Source organism: Corticium candelabrum, chromosome 6, assembly GCF_963422355.1.
Source record: "Corticium candelabrum chromosome 6, ooCorCand1.1, whole genome shotgun sequence".
Taxonomy (NCBI): domain Eukaryota; kingdom Metazoa; phylum Porifera; class Homoscleromorpha; order Homosclerophorida; family Plakinidae; genus Corticium; species Corticium candelabrum.
The window spans coordinates 2,355,674-2,379,920 of record NC_085090.1 but is presented as its reverse complement, the minus strand read 5'-3'; the positions used below and the strand labels follow the sequence as shown (position 1 = coordinate 2,379,920).

Sequence of the window (24,247 nt, the reverse complement as noted above, 5' to 3'; positions counted from 1 at the left end):
GTGACTGGTGCGATGTGGCTGAACGTCTTGGCATGCACAGGCATGAAGTAGAGATGATTGGAATTGAAACTCACACAAAGAGAGAACGAGCTTATCTTATGTTGCAAAAGTGGCATTCCAAGGAAGGAGATAATGCATCTATAGACACAGTGAAAGCTGAACTCAAACATGTCAAAGAGCAAAAGAAACCAGAAGCAGTTGATGGTAAATGTATAGTTTTTATTTAGGAGTCATGATGTTTAATTGTGTCTTGCTGTTGCAGGAATAATATTTCCTGATCATCTGAGGGAAGAAAACCAGTTTTGTGGCCGAAAAGAAGAATTGCAGAGGTTACAGGAAACATTTTTGGGAGAGGAAAAAGTTCATCTGCCAATAAAGGAAAATTGCTGTGTGGTATGTTCCACTATTATTAAAATGGAATTGAGACTTGAGCTATATACAGTGGAACCTTGATAATAACCAATCGCAGGGAACATTAGGATAGCTTTCGTTGTAGTGAGGGTTCGATAGAAGCAAAATCATCTAGGTTATCTTTGCACAAGGCCATGCAGGGAAAGCCATAGGCCACTCAAGTCAATCATATCCCATAATCCCACCCTCCCATGTAATATGTTGTTTGTATTAAGTTGTGTTAGGATGTTATGACAGTGATTGTAAGTATATAATAGTGCAGCTGTGGTAATATGATCTTGTTGTTGGATTATTCTAGTAGCAAATGTGTCTTTACTACCACTGTTTACTTGTTGCTTAGAGCAGCAATTTATTCCAGTAGAAAAGTCAAGAGGACGTATTTGGCATGCTTTGGCCAAATGTCTAAATGAGAAATTAGTTGAATTCATAGTGCCCAACATGTAAGCGTGTTCTATGATCTGCACCCTAGGCAGTAGCTGCACTTTGTAGGCGACAGCATTGCAGGAATGAGTGCAGTGACGCCGCTTACTATTTACCTTATGTGGAGGTTATGATGTAATTATCTAGGTAAGCGAGGTGTTTACAGTGAGGTAGTCTCGCATGGCCAGACCTTCGCGTGCAGGGGGAGGGGCGAGAAGAACGTCTGGACACAGTGGCCGGGGTTTTGTTGGCGACTGGCATGCATGACGTCATGATTAGCTGTTACCGTGCAAAATGACTAGTCAAGGTAGTTACAATATCTGAAAGTGTCCTTTTCATCCTACAATTTCTATTGTGAACTTTAAATTAATTAACTTGGGCGCAGACGGAGATCTGCTCCTCCTCCGCAGCAAGTAGTTGACCGGATGTCAGAATTACAAAGCTGATTGGATGGATTACATTCTTTGCAAAGCCACTATGAAACCTGCGATCCGCCGTTTGGTGCACAGTTCTCGCAATGAACATCTTAAGGTGATCTTAGAATAGTTTGTGGTCGAGCTTTTGGCCGAATTTTACCCTGATTCGGTGAGCGTCATGCTCCCACCACACTCTTGGCTCTGTCGACCTTGCGCAAGAAATCTAGAGAAGTTGAAATCCCTACGAGATGAGCTTAATAGGAAGGAGGCAGAGTTGCGAGGGCAGGTCAACGCCATTGGGAAATTGCATGGTCTAGATGTTCAGGTTCAGCCAGTAAAGGGTGATATGAACCATCAGAACGTGCGCGCTTGATACCAATGTCAGCGTCTTAACTCGAGCTCGTTCTCCAGTAAAACGGTCTGCCAAAGAGTCTGGTATCAATCTTCCTGGCACTAAAAAATGCAAGTACGACAAGCGGTAGGATAGCGTAGCACAGCGACTTGCCACCGCTGGTGGGAAAGGACACAAAAACGTCTCTACCTCCTACAAAGTCTTTCACTACCTGTTTCTGTAAAGGTCGAAGTTTGAGGTACCCCATAGACTTAGTTGCAAGCAGAATGGCAAGTGAAATCGACTCTTCATCGTACGACATTTTAGCGATTGAAGCCATGAAGTCCTGGACGTGGTAGTTAAGCTACGCCCATAATTGCGGTTTTGCAACGTGATTGGTTACGCCAAGATTCTGGCGTCGCCAACAAAAACCTGGCCACTGTGTCCAGACATACTACAGGCTCCTCCTCCCCACATGCCCCTCCCCGCGCGCAAACGTCTGGCCACGCGAGACTAACAGTGAGGGTCCCAAGATGAAGAAAATGCATACAAATGAGGTTGGGACACCAAGACTAGTTTCGTTATATCAAGGATTTGTTATATTGAGGTTTGCTATAGCGAGGCTTCACTGTATCATGTATTTGTCAATCTTTGAGACTTGAGCTATATATCACAACACAATATATGTTTGCCAGTGGTATATGCTCAAAGATTGACACATACGATATGTGTTGGCAGTGTTTAATTAAAAGGTAAATGATAAACTGTTAATGCTTTTGGCATGTTTCAACAGATGACGTTCTAAAACCGGTTAGCAATGGTGTTGATCTTAACAATGATATAACATCAGATCTTCAATCATTTTAAGGAGCATGATCACACTCGCTCTCGTTCATGCTCCGTAATTCTAAAGTTGGAGTGCAATCTGTAATGCTCCCCAGGTCATTAGGATGACTTGTGTCTGAATCTGCTGCTCACAGTCAACTATTTAGCCTTGTACACCAAATGCTAGCTGTCATGGCCATGTTCTGTATGTTACAACAATACCAAATGGGTTACCTTGGCTTGGGTTTTGATATCTACAACACATAACACGAGGGAAGTCGTACAGTGTTATTTCCGTGTTTGAACTATGCCTGGCAGATTTTCAAGAGCCACATGCACAGACGTACAATTTGCTATGTTTACAGGTTGTAAAGTAACAGTTCTTTTGGCTTTGAAACTAAGAGAGAAGTTTGTGAGCTGGTTGTCAAGGTGATGGTGAAATACCTGCTGTAAGTATTGGGAGAAAATTATGCGAGATTACCATTTGAGGGGGAAAGCAAAACATGTCGACTCCCAAGTTGTCAGTGGTAGTGAGTTTGTGACGAAAGACACAGTTACTGGCCATATTTGATAAGACTAGCGTAGTAGGCTCCCTACTATGTCCTGCCTAGTATTGAAGGCGTAGTGCTACTAAATCTGCTCTGATATAGACATGGATTGGGATGGTTATATTTGACTATGCATGATGTCATGGTAACCTATTGCATTTACCAGAGCAGCGCATGTAGCAGTATAAATGTGTTTATGTATCTGAATGCAATCAGCTTAGTTTTTAGTATACTGTACCACTGAAATGTTGTCATTGGTTATGTTATTCATAGGGACATCACTCTTCCAAAGCAATCCAGGAGATTTGTCACTACTTCAATTTTTACGCATAAATGTTTGTGACATTATATCTGATTGTCACATGTCCTTGAACAATGGTTTTTTTTTTATTTGGAAACCAATTTGTTGTACTGTATAACAGAGTTGGACAATAAGGAGTTTACTGCATTAAACTCACAATGAAGATTCTTAAAACCAGATCATATTCTTTTTGTATTTCGTGCATATTCTTTATGGTCAATGCGCCTCAGAAGCATCTATGAGTTGATGAAAGAATTAAGATTTGTGTGAACAAGCTGGCTATCTACCCACAAGTATGCTTGTGAAAAGCAACGACTTTAAATTTTATAAACTAAATAATGAACAGCGAATTTGGTGGTCACATAAAGTTTAGCTGCATTGATAGCTGTCTGCTGTGACACCTTTATATTTTGCAGCAATGTGGTGAGGAAAAAATGGCATGGAAAGTGCACATGAGTTTTGTTATTATTGGAGAAAGCTCAATTGTCCATGTCTATTATCATATGGCATCACGTTGTATATATGCCTATTTGCCTTTGAGTACTAACTGTTTAGGTTTGAAGAGACACTTGAGGCAAGATACACATTTGTGAGTTATTTAATTAATAAGTGCCTGTAGGTAGGTTTGATGGCATTGGAAATGTGACTATAGCAGCATTTGGAACTGACAGTTGTATGAAAAGGAAGTAGACCCTAACTAATGCTAGGTCATTGATATCGAATGTCTATACTGTTGAAGTTAATTATTCCTACATGCAGCATTGCTATGTCTACTTACTACCGGTGCGTTAGAAACACATTGTGCTATCAGTTTGTGCTTTGGTAAATTTTATGATTTATAGAATCATGAATGACTTAATTCTGCTTAATTGTTCATAAGTTTACCTAAGAGCTCTCAAGAGAACTCAAGATAGGAAATTATGTCGATATCGAGGTACATGTATTTCATAGTTTTAGACTAATTTACCCAAACGTTATATACTCAATGGAATGTTTATAACTATGGTGGTTATATTAAAGTATAACTTTTATTTAATTAATTAACTTATTTATGGCTGCTATTTAGGTGATCAAAGGTATGGGTGGCTTGGGGAAATCATCTTTGGCAGCTAAATATGCATTGCTCTGGAAACACTTCTACAGTGATGGAGTGATATATTTCAATGCAGAATCATGGGCATCACTGGCAAACTCAGTTATACGCAATGTGAATACATTTTCGCTTTATCTTTAGTTTAGATATTAAAAATTATTTGCTCTTTGCAGTTAAAAGTCTTGTGTTTGAGCTGCAGTCCACAAAGCTCATTCAAAGAGAAAAATGAAGTTCTTCTTAACTATGTCTACAGGCACTCAAATATGCTGTTGGTTTATGATGGTGCTGATGATCTCTCTTTTTTGCCCAAACTTCTTCCTCAATTTTCTGCTCACGTTCATGTGTTAATTACAACTCGATGTGAAGATTGTTCTAACCTACAAAATGTAAGCCTTGAGGTTCCTCTTGGTCGTTTGAAGAAAGAAGATGCTATGTCAGCTCTAACTAAATGGTCTGGTCGTCAACCACCAAATAGTGATGAGCAAGTTGCTGCCATGAAGCTATCCACTGAACCTCCCATAGAAATGCTACCTATTGCTCTTGCTCATGCAGGCACATATGTGCGAAAGACACATATAAGCTATGAGGAATATTACAAGAAATTGAAAAAAGAAGAAGATAATCTGAAAGCTTTAACTTTGAATTTTGACAATCTTTTGCCATACTTTAAAGCGAGTCGTCTTCATGAAACTTTGTTGAATACTGGGTTGACTCAACCTTCTGATTTGGCAAAGTTGACCAGTGAAGACATTGATGGGTTGAATATAAGTAATTATGACAAACATGTGGTCAGAAATATGCAGTCGTTTATGTCTTCTAGTCATGCTCATCTCACGTGGCAGATGGACGTGGACTTGGTTGCCAAAGAGAATTCAGAAGCGTTGTCTGTTCTTGAATATGCATCGTTTCTGTCCTCAAGAGACATTCCAGAGAATCTAGTTCGTCCTCTTGTCTTTAATGAATCTGCCAGGTACCAATACAGTCTGTGCGTCTCAACGTTGTCCTCACACAATTTAGTTGAATGGCATGAGACTGCAGAAGGATACACTTTGAATGTTCATCCATTGGTGCAGTCAACAGTGATGGAACGCATTAAGCAGCAACCAGATGAGATGGAACACAAACTAACTGAGGTTTGCAAGACATTTATGTTTCAAAGGCCAGAAGAGTCTTCTATGTATCAAGATGAACGTTTTCAACGACTTGTAGCTCATTTATATTCATTGGCCAAACATATTGTGATTGCTGGTGTAAATGACGTAACTTGTGTGGATCTGGTTTCACTTGCCTGTCATGTTTCTTTGTATTACAATCAAGCAGAGCTAGCTTTGTTTCTTTCTGAGAAACTGTACCAAATTGTGATCAAATGCGATATGCGATTCACATACATCCTTTTTGAAGGTGTAGCACTATAATGTTACTTATAATTATCCTGAGGTTATGTTATGTACGTCTTTGATTTTCTATATAGCAATGATTTTATTGGCTCATGCACATCTTTCGAAGGCAAATATACAGAAAGCATTGGATCTGTTCCTAGAAACTAAGGAGTTCATTGAAGCATTAGGACCAGAACACCAGCATAAACTGTTGAAACAACGGTACAAAGGTAAGTTTATGAAGTCATTTAGATTGGCAAAAATGGGAACAGGTTGAGTGCCATGTTGTGTTATTTAAATTGTAAGATTAACGATAGTTTGATGTTCTATCTGTGTCCTGTATGAGATATGAGGTTTTGGCATGATGACAATTTTGAATTATTTAAATAGATCTGAAGTTAGGTTACACCAATAAAATGTTTGGTTGAGAGTGATGTGTAGAATGAAGTATGTGTGTGCAGGTTGAAAATTTCAATATTTTTTATGTGTTATTCTTTTTTGTTCTGAATTTATTGTCACTTAGTGACTGTGTGACAGAATTGAGGGATAGCACAGTACAGAAAATTGTATTTAAATGCGGTATATGTTATAATAACAATAGAACTTTCAAAACTATGACACTTCCACTTTGGCTATAGCATAGTATTACTGCAAACAAGACAGAACAGTTTTAATTGGCAATCTAATGTTTTAGTCGACATGTTCGGTGAACCTAAAGAGTACTATTTTAACAATTTTAGGTGCATGTTTTGAAGCAGACTGGCAGCTTGCACCACACTCGTAGTACGGTGTTGACTGTCACTGTTGCATGCAGCCTAGGCAGAAAACATTTGAACACGCTAGAGTTTATGGGTAAGTAGGGTTATTAGGGTTTTGTATTGATTAATTGATTGGCTTGAGTAACTAGTCATGGCAAAGTGGTTATTGAAGTTAGAGAAGCCTGTTTCATAGTGTGGCTTTTTAAATACATATTGTGAATAAGAAAGATTATGCGTGTACAAGTATTAGACAAGAGCTGTTAGAATTTTAATGCAATTGGATTTTTTGACATTTATTAAAAACTTTGAGAAAATTCAATGCTTATTATGTCATAATTATCGTATGAATTGCCATGTTGTATTGACGTCCATTTTTAGAATTTAGTTATTAGTTATGACAAGCAATTTGAGGTATTATATATTTATTGTGATCAACACTTTGTTTTAGTGTTGTCAAATATCATTATTTGCTGTGAAATACAAAGAAAAAGGGAAGAAGTAGCATTTTACATAGATCAGTTAAAAGTACTGAGACAAACTTTTGAAACTGAATCTGCAGTGAAGATGGACAACAATAGTAAGATATTAATTTTTTTGTAATTTGTTATGTAATGTTTGGCCAAGTATGTCTGAATTTGTTGGTTTATTTCTTAGGGGAATGGAAGTTCATGGCACAGAATTATATCAGATTGGGTAAACCGGACAAAGCCAAGGAACTATTTGAACAGCAACTGGAAAAGGTCAATGATATGGAAGAATATAATCAGATGATAGGTGAGTAATTTCTATCATTAACATTAGTTGCCATTACAACGTACACAGTCCAGCAGTAAATTTTGGTTACTTAATTTCATTTTGTTTGTGGTTTGTATAATGCAGCAATGGCCAATTTAGGAAGCTATTTTTTCAGCATTGGAGACACTGAAAAGGCAGCTGATTTATTGAAGAAGTCATATGATTATGTTTGTCGAGTCACTCCCAATGATCACTCTCGAATTGTTCAACGTAAGATAGTTTGTGATGATATGTGACATATGCAGTACTTAATTAGTGAATGGGATTGTGTAATAGTGGTGCTTGTAATGATTATTGGGGATTGGTAATACCGAAGCTTTATCGTGCAATGTGTGTGGACATTTTATGGACAATGGGAGTGTCCCAGATTAATTAAGATCTTTAATCACTAGACTGGCAAAACTCAGAGGTTCTGTTAGCTGACATGTTTGTAACCAGTCTAAGTATTTGGTCATGGTTACTTTTTGTACTGTACCAATTTCACACTCAATAGCAATTGTAGCCTCAGTAGTCCACTGCTTTCTGCACGTGATGGGAGCTAGGGGAGGGTGGGAGGAGAGAAGAAAGCAGTTACTCGCGTTCATTAGGAACAGTAACAAGCACAAGAAGCACAAGCACTCGTGGGATATTGCCAGAAACTGTTTGCTACCAGCCGATTACAAACAAACTGGACAACGTAGAAAATGAAAAGTAACTTTACCGAATCCGGTAGGGAAAAGGCAAAGATGTTGCAAACTCGTACTAATATCGCTTAGCCAGCAGTTGAAGGGTCTTCAAGGCTTCAACATCAAAGGTAGACAAAGTAGTCGGAACAGTCGCTGCAATGGCTTTAGCGTGTGACGTCCGGTATCGTCTGACAAGCTTTGCTGAGTTATCATGTCATCAGGAGCGAAACAAGTAGCAGGTCGCATTTGTGTAGCTGCACTCCACTGTTCTATTACAGTCGTCTGAGAATCGCTTAGAGGTATTACAAAGTATTCATTGACATCCGCAGTTGTCTACAGTGCTGATTGGTGGTTTTTAGCAGTGGTTTTGATTGGAGCGGATGTTTCTAAACTTGAGCAGTCGTGCCTCTTTTGAAGTCACTTACAATAGAGATGTGTCCAGACTGCTTTCTTCTCTCCTCCCACTTTCCCCTCCCATCATGTGCACAAAGCAGTCTGGAATACCGAAGCTATAGCAATTGATTGTGTGTGTGTGTGTGTGTGTGTGTGTGTGTGTGTGTGTGTGTGTGTGTGTGTGTGTGTGTGTGTGTGTGTGTGTGTGTGTGTGTGTGTGTGTGTGTGTGTGTGTGTGTGTGTGTGTGTGTGTGTGTGTGTGTGTGTGTGTGTGTGTGTGTGTGTGTGTGTGTGTGTGTGTGTGTTGCATAGGGGTAAGAAAGTCAAACATACACTGTAGTGGCTTTTCACTCACACCACAACGCAGTAGTCATTGGGTTTTGTTGTGAAAGTTATGCCAACAAGTGACTTATCACATGCAATTAAGTTACAGACTTATTTGCTGAAGACCCAATTGAGACTGCTTGTTATTTGGCAATGTGCGCAGCGTGTCTGTATATTGCATCTTGCAGGAAACATTTATAGCTAAAGGGCAAATTTTCATCAATTGGTTTAGAAACATAAATCGTCATGGGTGAAGAAGATGGCACAAAAAAGTCTTACTGTCGAGCATTCTACGGCAATGTTGTAGTAGTTGGCTCTGCCCTAATAGGTAGTGCTTAATTTGCTTAAAACATGCAAAACAATTAGTTCAGGTTATTTGCTAGACCTATGTTAATGTTAGATTAATTTTCATGAACTGTGAGATGGAAAGCTGTAATTGCAAAAAATATCGCAATAGTTATTGTTTTGTAGAATTTATGATATATAAGCTGATTTGACTTGTGATTGTTTTTATGTAGTTCTGATTGACATGTCTAAGTGTGAGTTTGAAAGAGCTAATGGATCAAAAGACAAACTTATGGCAGCATTGGAATTAGGAAATAAAGCTTTATCTGTTGCTCAGTCTTCACAAACATCAGACCAGGCTCTAGTTGTTTATAGTATGTACATTGAATTACATGTGTAACATTTTGATGCTGATTTTTGTACTGTATAGGCAAAAAGTATGTTGCTGTATGTCATCAGAATTTAGGAAACATGAAAATGACTATTCAGCTACTGGAAGAATGCAGGAAGATTGAGGAAGCTCATATTCTTGATTGGCATGAAGCTCTGTGTCACAGTTAGTGTATATGTTTGTGACTATGCTTGCTGTTGATGTGGTCTTGAGCACCTAAATTTATTGTTTTTTATTGTTTTAGCATTGCGGTTCTTAGGATTAGCATATCTGAGTGAAGGCAATTTTGAGAAAGCTCTTGATTGCTTTAATGAAGCACTACAGCTGCACCAGCAACAAGAAGATACTCCGTATCATTCAGAAATTGCTGATAGTTTGATAATATTTTGATTCTAATATAATTATCATAAGTTTATCTTGCTTTGCATGTTCAGCTTTGATGATGCTTGGTGATGTCTATTGTGAGATGAACAAACTTGATGATGCATTGCAACGTTTTGAGCAGTCTCTAGAGATTAGAGAACAAAAGCAATTATTTGGTCCCACAACTGTTCTAGGTAAACACTTGTATTGATTATATCTCTTGTTTGCTTTTGCTAACCATAATATAGTATTCTCTACTAATGGCACTATTCTAACTGACCATTGACTGTGCTATAGTTTGTCAACATTTTGGAAAAACTCACTGGAGGATGTTACTAAAAGGGAACTTTTCACAAGTCTACAGAGCACGAACTGCACTTACGAAGTCTCTCAGCATCCTGCTGTCTTGTCCAAACTGTGATCAACAAATTTTAGAAAGTAAGAATTTTATTTCTTGCTGTCCTGAGTATAGCGATAATGATTGCTATGATTGGCGATAGGTTTGGCAATGCTGGCCAACTTGTATGAAATAAGAATTGACAACATGAGTTTGAAGGACTACTGTATTAGTATGAGATTTGTAATGTGAAAAATGTTGTGTTATGCTATTGATACATATGCGTATCTGTAGTGCTAGGACTGATAGCAAGGACAGCATATGCTCACACAAATTATGCTATAGCCAAGGAGTTGTTCTACATGAGAAAGAAAGTTCGACTTGATGTGATGGCATCAGATCCAGTAGAAGGAGCTATTGGTATACCATTGTTGAATGTCGAGATGTGTCTATTATTGAAGTGGTTACATAATTTTGCATATGAATTTGTCTCCAGATGATAACCAATGAGAGGATTTCTGTCATCACAGTTGAACTACATTTTGGAAAAGAATAGAGAAAGCTATAAATTAGAAAAACTGGGGGGCCAAAAGAATGGTTGAGTATTCGCATTGTTGATTCCAGCTGCCATGTTGGTACATACAGCTGCCATGTTGGTACATACAGCTGCCAGTCCTTGTGTTCTTTGCGATACTCCAACAGCTAAACAAAATATTGGTTCACGAGTGAGGGCAGTGGTTCAATTAATTAAATGGGCGACTATGTTGTGTATGATCACTGGATTGTGTGTGAAAGTATGAAAAATCATGATATGATGCAAACAGGTGTTGATTAATAAACCAAATTGCAATTGATTTGAGGCTCACGTGTTGTTCCCACTTGGCTTGTCTGAAACTTTACTTGCCCCAGCAACCTACACCTTTTGCAATTGCCGATGAATGTGCTGAACTGCACATCAAAATCATGTACAGTAATCTAAGAAAGCACACTTGTCAAGCCATGTTTGTGTTGTTGGACTCCTAATAAATAAGGTCGTAATATTTTAATGAAGTAGAATGATCTCAAATTCTGTTATTCCAGTGTTGTTGTATCATATATGACCAAATGTGACTATACCTTTATTCTGTGTGTTTTGTTGCTATGTAGTTTTGCATGACATTGGTTTGTGTCACCTACGTCTCTCAGAGTTGGACAAAGCAGAGAATAGTTTTGCTGAATCGCTGGGAATTGTTCAACATTTGAAACCAGAAGAAGTTCAGAGTTTACAGATTTCAACTAGTAAGATATGCCAGGAAGTCACAGTTCATGTGAAGTCATAAAATTGAACAATTGTGTTTCAAATTTAGTCAAAAATCTACTTGGACTGGTTCGAATGCTGAAGCACTTCAGAAAAAGTTAGATACAAAGTACATCATTTACTAGAAGCAACATCACAATGTTTTGATGTTTATAAATGTGTTTACAGTAAATTGCTGCTTATTCCTGTTATTTGCAAGAAGGTGCATAGTTAATAGTTATGCAAATCCAGTTATAGTTTGGAACGGTCTTTGCAAACACTCATTGGTTGTGTTTGTTTATTTGTTTTGCTGTTACTTCACAAATAGAAATTCTCTATTAACAATACAGATTTACATAAAAAAATTAAACTTTGTTGCCTTCCAAAGGTTTGTCTATAGGGAAGACAACATGTGTTGCATTATGCTGCGTTGTCACCTCTTTTTCCCTCTACACCTTCAACAATGGTCATTCCCATTACAAATTTAGCAGCACAGCCTACTAAGTATACATGCTAGAAATTATTTATGCAATTGGAGCACACCAATTACTACAATTTTAATTTCAGTCTCACTATTATGAAAACTCCAAATTATGAACACAAATAATTGCTAATATTTTAGACAACACACAGACCACAAGCAAATCAAACTGTCACATAGTCAAAAGCAGTCCCTGCCGTGGTATGATACTCAGAAACACATTGCATACTCTGCATTGATATTGGATATTAATTAACGTGTTTACGACCCTCTATCTTGCAAATTATGCACCATGATTTTGTTCACCAGTAGTTGGGGCGTGTGAGCAATGACGAGGATTGGCTGGTGGTGGCAGTGGAGGTGGAGGTGGTGATAACATTGTTTTGGTAATGGCAGTTCTTGCAGCTTTGTTGTTGGCTCTTTGGGAGCTGCTAGATCTACTGCTTCTGCTGCTGCTGCTAATTTTGCCACCTCCACCTCATATGTGCTATGCATATCACTTGCCTTGAAATACACACAAGAATTTAATACTTGAATGCATGCAAAGCGACCATTTGCTTTGATGATCTGTTCATCAAGTGAGACACGGGCACAGGCTGACACAGCTGCATGCAGTTTGCTTGCATGGCGTCCACTAAACTGCAGACTTTGGGCAGCAGATCAGCCTGTAGTTCCGTGTCTGTACGAGGATTCTCGATTTGAAGAAACAATAAGATGGCTTCAAAATATGGACAAAACATGAATGTCCTGGCCCACAGCCAATGAAATGGGAAAGAGATTTGCCAATAGTCATAGAGTGCGGGCACCTAAATATTTAATAATTATTATAACTTATTTTTTTATAAAATATTATGTTTAAAATTTACCTTGACTAATACCATCTAAATTACCAGGCCAAGGAAAGAGTTCATCTCATCAGATGTTACTGGATTGAAAGTAGCCTCCTCTCTTTTGCCGCAGGATGCTCGACAGTAAGACTTCTTTGTGCCATTTTCTTCACCTATGATGTTTGTGTTTCTAAAACAACCAGCAATAAAGGAAAAACATAGTATGTAATACATTCACATACTGTCTGATGGACTCTATCTATATGTCTGTAAGGAAAGTGTCAAACATCCCACGGCATCTGTTGGTTCAGGAGAGTAGAATTCGACACAGCTCCCTGGATTGATTCAATTGTAGGGATGTAGGATAGTGAGAACTTGCCTGTACATCCAGTACTAGTCCATCAAATCCGGTCTAGTACCTGCAGGAGTGAGTCTTGCAACAGTGATTCTATCATGGTATTTGTACGTTTCAGTTTCTTCTTTGTCTCTTCTTTGGCATAGTTCTGACATGATGTTTTGAGACAGCGACAGAGAAGAGTCTTACTACTGGTTGCTTGTAAATGTGTGCCTCTTAGTTTCTAAACTAGAATGGCATACTGCTTGTGTAGAAGATTAAACAAATAATTGACAGCAATTCATTATATTTATAACAAATCACCATTAGAACAAATAAATATCTACAACCAAAATCTATTTACAATAAATAATTACCGTTATATAGATTTACAACAGACTTTAGTTCTGTTATTTACAACCAATATTGTGGTTCAGTGTGATACTTATAAAAACAATACCTTTTACCAGTATGGCACAAATTTACATCACACTCCACACAATACGTTTCTACCCTAGTTGCAGCACGTGCTGGTTTGTTAGCTGCTTGTAATGCCTTTGTGTGCACATGGCATACTAGCCTTTCACGAGTCAATGGGAGATGTGACAATGTCTTATCGAGGCGTTTCGGTGGTTCATACAATTGAGGTCCTCTCCTTTTTCTATATAACTTACCTCCAATCAGTTCTTCCGCAAGACGTGATTTGAAGCAGAGGAATGGCTCTTTATTATTCACTATGGCTCTTTATTATTCACTATGCCCTTATACAGGACATAGGAATTGAGGAGTTGCATCTCAAGATTGTGCCAAAAGAGCTGTTTCCACCACTTTTGGTCCGCCGGTCAGCGTTGTAGAGGGTGATGAGTTGAACTCCTCTATCCACACCTCTCAGATAGATGTTGTAGTCTCTGACTGCTACCGGACAGTCAACTATTATGCGTTCTCTCCCATTAGATCTTCTGACTTGACTCCACTGCTCGTCATTTTTGAGAGGATGGATAGTAGAGATCACTCTCACCAACCGTTTGTCCATCCACGTGACACAGAGAAGAGGATCGGAAACCTTCCAGTCAATGGTACCCATCTCTGTGTGTCTCTCCTGGGCTGGTGTTAGTTGCAGCTCTTGTGGGAACCCCTTTCTGTTCTTCCTCATGGTGCCGCATGCGTATATTCCGTGGTCGAAAAGATGAAGAAACAGATCGGGGTTCGTATAGAAGTTGTCTGTGTATAGTCAATGTCCTTGTCCCACAAATTCTCGGAGAAGTCCACAGACAACTCTATTGCCCAGGCTACCCTGCTCGGTGGCACTGTCGATGCTTTTACCAGTGTAAAGAAGCTGGCGATAGACGTAACCGGTTCTAGCATTGCTCAAACTCCAGACTTTGATTCCCCACTTCTTTGGCTTATCTTTCATGTATTGTTTAAATCCAATGTTGCCCTTGTATGGAACCATGGCCTCATCAATAGTGACCTCTGAGCCGATGTTGAAGAGTGGTTGATGTTTGCAGGCCAGAAGGTCACTAAAGGATCTGATTTTATACAGTTTGTCGTATTGAGGGGAATTACATGCTGGCTCGTTGGGCTTGTCACAGACATGGAAATAGCGGGAAATTGTTTGAAACCTGACCCTTGGCATGATGTCAGCAATTCCAGTCTCCAACAATTTGCACTTATGTTGCCAGTAATAGCTAATTGTTGGCATTCAGACGATTCCCATTGCGATGACAAGACCAATGTAACATCACAGCTCCTCCACTGTCACATCATTCCATGAGCATTTGTGTTTGGCAGGTTCTTGAGCTCTTATCCAATTGGCATAGTTATGTGTATGGTGAACCATGAATTGCCATACCTCACCATCGAATATCTTATCAAATATTGACAGTGGAGTGCTGTGGATGTCATGAAATGTTGGCCCGACGGCTGGCCCTGAGTACGGTGGAATAGGTTGTAAATTTTCAATTCTGTTCCACTTGAGCTGGTACGTACTCAGAGCATCAGTCACCGAGCTAGTAGCTTGTGGCAGCTTGGACATGTTGAGTGAAGGGAACAGAAGTGGTTTCAATGGTTGTTTGAGTGACTGGAAGAGCAACAGCAGGTTGAGTGATGGCAACAGGTAGAACAGAAACAGTAGCAGGTTTAAAAGACAAAGCACAAACAGTTGCAGGAACAGCAGGTTGAGCAGCAGCACAAACTTCACCAGCACGCGGTCTGAGAGCAGGGTAGTAACAGGAGCCGGCGAGTGGAAGAACTAGAGGTAGTTGTGTAGATGTAGAGGTAGGTGGTTGGTATATGGGAGTTGGAGGTGATGTTGAATCCATTGCAGGTGGTGGTAATAATGATGGTAGCGCAGACACGGAAGGAGGGTCGTCTGAGGCAGACGAAGATGCAGGTGGTGGTGATAAGGGTGGTGAATGGGTGGGTGTGGAATGCTCAAGAAATTCATCTAAAACATCATTTACAATATTTTAATATTATATAGAAATTTACCAGGTTATTGGGCATCAGCATTTGTACCTTCAATGTTGTCTTTGTTGTACTCCAAAAATTCATTTCTACTGTAATCCATGAAGTCTACATAATGAAACCAAGACAAGCTCAATCCTCACAATAAAAATTTAATGTTGTTGCAGAAATCGTTTACCGTTTGGGTCAATTGCATCTTCAATTTCATCTTCCTCTGCATCTTTATCCTCTCTAAGTGCAGTGTCTCCTGTACAGCCATCAGTATATATCACGAGTTGATCTACCATATTGCACTTTGAAAAGACATTTAGTACAGTAACAGTATACCTCCTATTGACAGAGAAATGTCTGCTGCTGCTGCTGTACAGACTTGGACAAAATTATAGGGACGCCCCGCTGTGGGTATGTAGTAACACAATAATTAGGTCACAATTTACCAACTATCAATATTGTTAAGAACTTAATAGTTACCGCGTTGATTGTTAGGTGTCTTGAGAATACTGTACACACTAAATTGTTTTCTTTACATTTTGCATTGCGGAAAACGACACCTAAAAGTGTATGACATCATGATCGTGTAAGCGTCGTAAGTTAGACTCTCTCTGATTTTGTTTAGTGGCTTTTAAAAAAGCCGGTTTTAATAACGCGAAGGAAAATTGAAGCCCTTCACCAGTTCCTCAGTACCGAGTGTTCTCGCCTCTCGCCCTCCTGATTGCGTCCAGATGTCGCGGAACACTTTCTGCCAAGTTCCGGACACGTGAGGCTGGAATCTGCTGCCACGCCTCTTGTAGAGAATTCCAGAGCTCAGCTGCAGTTCTCGGTTCGCGACGGTTGGCAGCAGTTTTGAGTTCATGCCACAAGTTCTCGATTGGATTCACATCAGGCGATTTTGGCGGCCAATCCAACAGTGTGATGTCATGCTGGCGTAGCCATTGTCTTGTTGACCAAGACGTGTGGATTGGCGCGTTGTCCTGCTGGAAGACAAAGTCTCCTATCAGTGCCGCTGCATCTGTAAGCATGTGCTCCTCCAGAACCTGTTGATACGCTGTGCTGTCCAAACGACCTTCCAGTTTCACCAGAGACCCCAAACCATGCCAACACATCGATCCCCACACCATCACACTAGCTGCGTGCTGGACCGTACGATCACAACATTCAGGGAGAAATTCCTCACCTTTGCCACGCCAAACGTACAGACCACCATCGTTTCCTATGCTGACTTTTGACTCATCTGTAAAAAGAACAGATTTACAGTCATCCAAAGTCCATTGTGTGTGAGCGGTTGCCCATCCCAGTCGCAAACGCCGATGGTTTTCTGTTAGCAGTGGGTTTTTTCTAGGCCTCCGAGCGTTCACTCCTGTCTCACTGAGACGACGACGGACTGTTCTACTTGATACCTGCTTGCCGGTTTCATCAGCCAGCTGATACGAGAGCAGTCGTGATGGTGCTTTGCGGTTCTGTAGTGCCATTCTCTTCAGTCGATGATCTTCCCGAATTGTCGTTGCCTTCCCACGTCCAGGTCGTTTTTCATAATCGCTGCAGCCATGGGAAAGCCGTTGCAGGCACCGATGAACCGAATTCCTGGAGCGGCGGACAAAAGCTGCAATCTGACGTACAGAATGGCCAACTGAGTGAAGGACTTCAATTTTCCCTCGCGTTTTTGGACTCCACTGTTTGCCTCGAGGCATCGCTGCAACTCGTCAAATATCGCACGAAACAAGACTCTGCAACTGCGTGCAGCTGAACTTTCAGGCTAACTTATCGCCTAAGTTTGGCGGTCTCAAGGGCAGCGGTTTTAGTGCAGCTGACATTTTGGCGGTAGCAGTTTGAGATTTTACTACGTAAAACGTGGACCAGAAGTGGCATGTCAATGTTCTTTTGTAGCTATAACTTTATTAGATTTTGTCTTAGCAGGAATTTTTTTGTAATTAATTAGTGTCGCATGATATTTGAATAGGTTGAAGTTTGTTTATTGATTAAAATGGCAAAGCAATTCAAATTGTGATGACATGCGCAAAAACAGATGATTCGCCTTTTTTTCATAATGTTGATAAGAGGACCCACAAAATTGCTTTCACTCTCTACTACAGAGCATTCTTAGATTGTATGCCAAGAATGAGCATCCAAGAGCGATGAACGTGTACAAAGACAAGAAAAGTAGAAATGGCCGTCTTCCTTCTTCAAAGCAAACTAGATGCGCAGTACGTAGTAAGTAAAGCTGCAATCTTGAACTCAAGCTATGTTACATACTAACAATGCCGCAATCCATGAAAAAGAAATTCGAAAAATATTTGGTTTTGCTAGAGAAAAATTCAGTGCCAAAGTTAGACTAGACACAAAAATGCCAGGTGTTCCTATAATTTTGTCCAAGTCTGTATAGTGTCTCCTGTTGTTGTTACACACAGTTCTGTAACACATTCCTCTATTTCAAGCAGCAAAAAGGTAAGCTATTGTGTACCTGAAGCTTCAGTCCGGGTGTCTGAATTGACGATCTCCATAGTTTCTTCATCAGTGACTGCATGCATATATGTATGTACCAGTGGTTCACTCACTACATCTAATACTTAACATTACAACAACGTAGTGTATTGCACCTGTTACTTGTTGTGGTGGAGGCTCGTTAGAGAAGACTCCTGGGAAAGTTGCACGTCTCCTTGCATCGTCTACGCAGACGTGGGTCATCCTTCTCGTCACTATTGCTTTCGTGAAACGGGTCGTTGGTCTCATCGTTCACCACGTCATGAAAAACAGCGTTGTCACCCGAAAAGAGTCATCGTGGTAGGGCCATCGGTACAGAGGTTGGCAGACAGCGAAACTATGACGGCGTTGGAGGAAAAATGTAGCAGGATAACGTGCGCTAGAGTCAGTAACCGAAGGAGTTGGTGTCAGTGCGAACGCTTTCAAACATCCGTCACGTGATACCGCCCCGTTGCTATCCTCGCGACCACCGAAAGCGAAGGAAGTCTTAGTATATCAAAGAAAGGTTAGATGATCGAAATTGTACACGGTACGTGTTTACAACCTTGAGCAGGATTAATGATTCTAGTATATATTTTTTTCATCACTGCTGTGGCTCAACGAGAGATTTGTACAATCAATATCGGCAACCCCATTTTCGTTTCATGTAAGGTCACGTGATATTTAAGAATGAGGGAACTAAACAGGATTTACTTAGTAGCTAGGATATTGACACGTTTAATTAAATGAAACAGAATGATTTACTTTATAGATGTCAAGCTTGACGTGTCCAAGTCGTTTTGATCTTCAAGTTAATTAACAAAAACATGTTTTTTGTATAATACACTTGATCATGTTCTCTGGATTGCATGATTATATATGATTTATGTCTTTTGCCTAGTACATCTCCCTGCCAATAGATCAGACTCACTGTTCTACGTACTTGACTGTTAATGTCCAACGTCTAACAACACCAGACTTTAGAACTTGACCTTCTTTAGTTACCATGGAATAAGATGATTAATGGTTATAATACTTAATTATGCTGATGCAATCACAAAATTATTTTCATGTCATACTTAAGTAAACTTGTTATTATATTGTTACTCACAGAAACTTTTTTATGCAGCTTAACTTAATACTAGACAGAAAAGAATATTATAAAATATGCTAGAAAGGTATGCACGTGTGCGGTTGTAGTATTCGATCACAAGTCAAGTAGAGCTAAGGTCAGATGGTATACTACTAATTTCATTTGTGACGACATTCTTTTACCAATGATTGAAAAGATAATGATGATCACAGGGGTTTCCCTATAGCGCGGCGCTGAGGCGCTGCGCCGCGCTGCAGTGATCAGGGGCGTAGCGTGGCATGGGCTAGACAGGGCTATAGCCCCCCAAAGTTTGTAGGCGTGTCCATCAATTTTTGTGTGCTTGATCTTCCAATGCGCATACGTATGCTTTGGAACCCGTCTCTGACACTGTGGGAGCCCAAATCAGACGTCGGGCTGCCAAGGCTTCACGTGTGAGTCACGTGCCCATCTAATGGCGACTCTGAAAAGTTGTGCAGGAGGGAAAGGAAGTTCCAAGAAGCAGGCGTCTATTTCAGGTAATATATTGACAATAGCTTGTCAGTCATGTATCATTGACTGTGACAAACAAACCCGCTATGCGCCAGTGACCTTTTGCAGACAGGTATGCTGCCAGATTTTGACAACAAATGTGAGGTACAGTTAGACGTTCTAGTTATTATAGGTTACGTACACTACTCACATCTTCAGCTAATTCAGAAGGTAGAGGTGACTGCCTCGATTACCCAGACCCCAGTGGACTTTCAGTTGTTGAGCAACCTTTTCCAAAGAAACGCAGTCACGCACGTGGCGCTTTCTTAGCAGTTTGAGGTTGTTTGTCAACTACAAGCTCATTGATCATGGCTGTTTACGTACTGTATTCTAGATCTCTATACGCGTGGCAGTTCACGCTGTTTTTCATACGATAGGATTCTTCTCCCGCGGTCAAGTTTCTGACAACTCGCAAAAGTCTGAAGAAGTTCAAGGAACAGTCGAGTTAGATTCAGAAGTCAGCCTCACTGATGGTCAAGGCACCGAACAAGTGACACCTAGCGAGGTTTCTACCGCTGCTGGGCCTTCCAGTGGATTGGTTCTAGAAGCCGCTAACGTTCTAGTAGGCCCTCATCAACCTCGATCCAAAGATTTGTTTGGTGGAAGTTTTCCGAGGAGGCAAATTTTGCGTCAGCGAAGAAGTTTTCAGGAGACTTGGTATTCCCAGTTCCCTTGGCTGGAGTATAGTGAGAAGGTGGATTCTGCATTTTGTTTTGCGTGTCGCCTAGCTGAGCAGAGCGGAAAGCATGGCCACTACGATGCATGCTTTACTGAAAGAGGCTTTCGAAACTGGAAAACGGCACTAGATGACTACAGAAAGCACGAGTCTTCGCATGTGCACTGCTTGGCGGCAGCTGTGTGGAATCAGGCAAGACATGTTGCCGAATCGGGCACGTCTGTAGCCCAGTCTGTCAGTACTGCGCACCAATTAAGAATAACCTTGAACAGACGAAATCTCGGGAAAGTGTTTGAAACTATCCTTTATCTTGGGCGACAGTCTATTGCTTTGCGTGGACATGACGAAACGGAAGATTGCACGAACAGAGGGAATTTTCTCGAACTGTTACATCTGCGGGCATCAGATAATCCTGAGCTTGAGCAACACCTGCAAGGAACGTTTACGTACACCTCTCCACAGATTCAAAATGAAATTCTAGCTCTTTGCGGTCACAAGATTCAGCAGTCGATAGTCCACGAACTCCGAACGTCCGGTATGTATGGACTGATTTGTGACGAAACCACAGACGTATCGAGACAAGAGCAGATGTCCATTTGTGTTAGGTACGTAAGTGAATCAATGACAGTAAAGGAACGCTTCTTGGGCTTTTGGCCAGCCGAAAGTACCGATGGAAAGTCACTGTTCAATCTTCTAAATCAAGCTTTGAATGAGTTAGGAATTCCTGTAGGTCAAATGAGAGCTCAGTGCTATGACGGTGCGTCCAATATGCGAGGGAGATACAAAGGTGTCTGTACTCGTTTTCAGGAAGTGGAAAAGAGAGCTCTATACATCCACTGCCATGCTCACGTGCTGAACCTTACTCTAGCGAATGCTTGTTCCGCGGTCCAGGATATTAGAAACGTTCTTGGAGTGGTAAACAGCCTCTACAAACTGCTGGAAGGATCGGCAAAGAGACATTCGCGGTTTCAGGCTATCCAGGAGAAGCTAGGAGGCAGTTCTGTCACTCTCAAGAGACTTTGTGAAACTAGATGGTCTTCACGCTATGAAGCTGTACATGCTATCAAGTCCAGTTTTGATGCGATCATTCACACTCTTGAAGCAATTTCAACTGAAGATGCCGAATTAGGACCAGAAGCATCCTGTCTTCTGAAGTCTGTTCAGACTTCTTCTATATTTCAGTGTTGGAAGAGGTACTTGGGAAAACTGCTGTTCTTTCACGCTACTTACAAGGTCGGCGTGTCGAGCTGTCTGGAGTCAAGTCGAAAGTTTCTAGCACAATCAAAGCCGTGGGTGCACTTCGTGAAGACTTTCAAGACGTCTGGAAAAATACTGAAGACATTGCGTCAAAACTAAGCTTGGAACTTCCACAACTTCCGCGCAAACGTAAAGTAGCACAGCGACTGGCCATGGATGGTGGTGGTACACCATATTACCCTCAGTCTTGTCAAGAGCAATATAAACTGGTTTACAATGAGGTCGTAGATATCGTGCGAATGGAAATGAAAGAGAGATTTCGTGAGAATGAATATGAAGTTCTGGCTGCAGTCGAAAAACTTCTAGTAGACTCACTGACAGAGAGCCGACCAGACCGGTCGAGTCTTCAGACAGTGTGCACATTTTATGGCAACGACTTCAATTCTGGCCGACTTGAGCATGAACTTGAAATTTTTTATGGTAATATTCAAGCGTACCAAGGCGAACCGGACTGGACTGTAGAGAGTGAAGAGGGAACTGACTTGCCCGAACTTGTAAAAGTCCGGACGTTCTTCAACAAAGGCACTAACAGGGACTGCTACCCAGAAACTTGTAAGCTTCTTAAGACACTTCTTGTCATTCCTGCATCTTCATCGGAATGTGAACGATCATTTTCCACTCTCCGTCGTTTGAAAACGTGGCTCAGAACGTCGATGGGACAAGAACGTCTGACTAGTCTAGCACTCCTGACAGTCGAGCGCGAAGAATGTCGAAAATTGGAGTGTAGAGTGGAAGACCTTGTTGCAGAGTTTGGGTCTAGTGGACGAAGGCGTTTACTGTTAAATTAGTTTATCGCACCTCCGTGACGTCTAGAACAGCTGTTGCATTTAAACTATGCTACGCTATCTAGAGTACCCTGGAACCGTTGGTTAATTGCAAACTATTTAGCTGCCAGTAGAACGTACTCTGCTCACACAAGAATGATCAATTCTCCAAGCTCCCACGTATGCACCACTCAGTCTTCAAGTACGCATGTGACAGCTTTTTGCCCATATGTAGGTACGTACTACGAAGGCAAGAAGTGTGTGGTTGGCTGATTTGACTGATGAAGTGGGCGTGTCCCGTTGCGTCGCAAAGTCTAGCCCCCCCAATCCTAGAGGTCACGCTACGCCCCTGCAGTGATGGCGCTATGGTGATGACTGTATCTCAAATGATGGTTGATAGGGAATGCCAAAAGTTACTTGACGGCACAGCACGTAATTTTATCTGCCCAAAGCGTAATTACTTGAAGGCAGAGCAGCATCCAATTATCTACAGGGTTACAAGACTCGCGCCGCGTAGACCTGACATTCCCATCTCACCACACCCACAGCTTTGTAATTGACATTTCCTCAACGCGACCTTGTACACATAATCCTGTAGTTAACTAGGTGCTTGTCTGCAGTCAAGTAGATTTGGGCAGATAATTACGTGTTGTGTAGTCAAGTAACTTTCACTTTCATTGTCAACCCTCATTTGAGGTAACTGTTTACTGTGTGTGAAGTCTTTATCATTCTTGTTTAGTGTACCATAACAGATCGATTTACAGAGTGTAACCACTCAACTGGAATAACAATATAAAATTTCACAGTATTTACTCACGGCACTACTAAATAGTATGCATAGCAAGCTGTACAAGTTCAGTTAAATGTCAGCTAACATTACCTGTAGTCTATATGATCTAACAGTTGTGTTGATGATAAAAGACAGTAATGCATATCACCTTGACCTAGTGACTATCCATGTGGCATGTGTTCCTACCACGCTATCATGACATTTATGTCAGTGGCTACGCCAATGAGTCTGACAATCATTAATTAATTAATTACAGTTACTTCTTCTGTTTAAGATAAGATCTTGGTGGCTAATTAATATTAATAAAATGCCTCGCTGTTATTAATTCCTGGGGAAACCCCTGGATCATGTGGAGAATCACTGTCAGTAGTCATTGATTCGCAGGCTTGTTTGTGTATACTACACTTATGCTGATATGTGTTATATCAGCAACTTGACATGTATGAGAGCTAAGAATTTACTGAATAATTAACATGCTAGTAATTTACTGTTGCTATAGCCACAGTCACATGAATGACACAAATGTTTTTATCAAAGTACAGTAACATGTCTCACTCACTCGATCAAGAGGTTACAAATATTAATATAAGACTGGACAATGTTAGGACAAATGTTAAACGCTCAATAAGTTTATGTCACTTGAAGGTGTTCTTCCTACAAATTTTTCTAACAGGCAAAATAAATTAATTAAGTTTTGACGTAATTTATGAATGACGTCATTTTTAATTGCAATTGTCACACATTTCGGAAACTAAACACTTGCCAGTCATGTTTGACGTACTATCATTTACCAGAGTGAAACATAGCCCTTACATCTAGCTTGCAGCTCGAGCCAAACAACTGAAACTGTAAATTTCATTTTTTTGCTGCTTGTCAAAATTCATGTTGTTATATATTCATTAAATGCTGATACAACACATGCCACGACCAGTAATTAGGCACAACAATGAATAGCTGATAGGCTTGCAGCACTTTCTACAGAGTAGTTTCTGATAAGGTATTTGTACTTGTCCTGTATCCTACTTTGAAATCTCACTGCATCCTGTGCAGGTAACTTACTTAGGGGAGGGGGTGTACCAGCAAAATCATGCAATTGCGAACAGCAATATATTATTGAACTGTCTCATCTGGCAAAATGAGACTGACGAAAACACTGCAACTTATATAGGTTTAATTACATTTCACATTTAAATACAACATTGTTATTTGTGTGTTAATTAATTAATGTATACTAACACAAAGTAATGAAGACGTAATTGTTTG

At 40.4% G+C, this 24,247-nt stretch overlaps 3 protein-coding genes across 4 annotated transcripts; 2 read left to right on the top strand and 1 right to left on the bottom strand.

Moving 5' to 3' along the window:
• Positions 1-75: 75 nt before the first annotated feature.
• On the top strand, positions 76-11,668 carry LOC134181148 (uncharacterized). Of its 2 annotated transcripts, none has more exons than XR_009970091.1 (17): positions 76-204; positions 263-393; positions 4,319-4,459; positions 4,519-5,746; positions 5,817-5,954; positions 6,931-7,059; positions 7,137-7,256; positions 7,362-7,487; positions 9,178-9,318; positions 9,375-9,500; positions 9,580-9,708; positions 9,770-9,892; positions 9,996-10,136; positions 10,199-10,267; positions 10,330-10,455; positions 10,532-11,313; positions 11,382-11,400. XR_009970091.1 is itself a non-coding variant. In XM_062648362.1 (17 exons), exons 1-17 carry the CDS (start codon positions 99-101, stop codon positions 11,432-11,434), a joined length of 3,159 nt encoding a protein of 1,052 aa, XP_062504346.1. In that variant the 5' UTR covers positions 76-98; the 3' UTR covers positions 11,435-11,668. The 2 variants fall into 2 exon arrangements, 1 of the variants encoding a protein (XP_062504346.1); XM_062648362.1 differs by having other exon boundaries at positions 11,182-11,313; positions 11,382-11,668.
• A 2,614-nt stretch (positions 11,669-14,282) lies between these two features.
• On the bottom strand, positions 14,283-18,173 carry LOC134181489 (YLP motif-containing protein 1-like). Its single transcript, XM_062648763.1, has 5 exons — positions 18,014-18,173; positions 17,878-17,934; positions 15,598-15,666; positions 15,471-15,527; positions 14,283-15,399 (listed from the first exon to the last, which is right to left on the bottom strand). Exons 1-5 carry the CDS (start codon positions 18,144-18,146, stop codon positions 14,963-14,965), a joined length of 753 nt encoding a protein of 250 aa, XP_062504747.1. The 5' UTR covers positions 18,147-18,173; the 3' UTR covers positions 14,283-14,962.
• Positions 18,174-19,277: 1,104 nt separating this feature from the next.
• On the top strand, positions 19,278-22,527 carry LOC134180723 (zinc finger MYM-type protein 1-like). Its single transcript, XM_062647909.1, has 3 exons — positions 19,278-19,484; positions 19,875-21,317; positions 21,356-22,527. Exons 1-3 carry the CDS (start codon positions 19,421-19,423, stop codon positions 22,216-22,218), a joined length of 2,370 nt encoding a protein of 789 aa, XP_062503893.1. The 5' UTR covers positions 19,278-19,420; the 3' UTR covers positions 22,219-22,527.
• Positions 22,528-24,247: the final 1,720 nt, after the last annotated feature.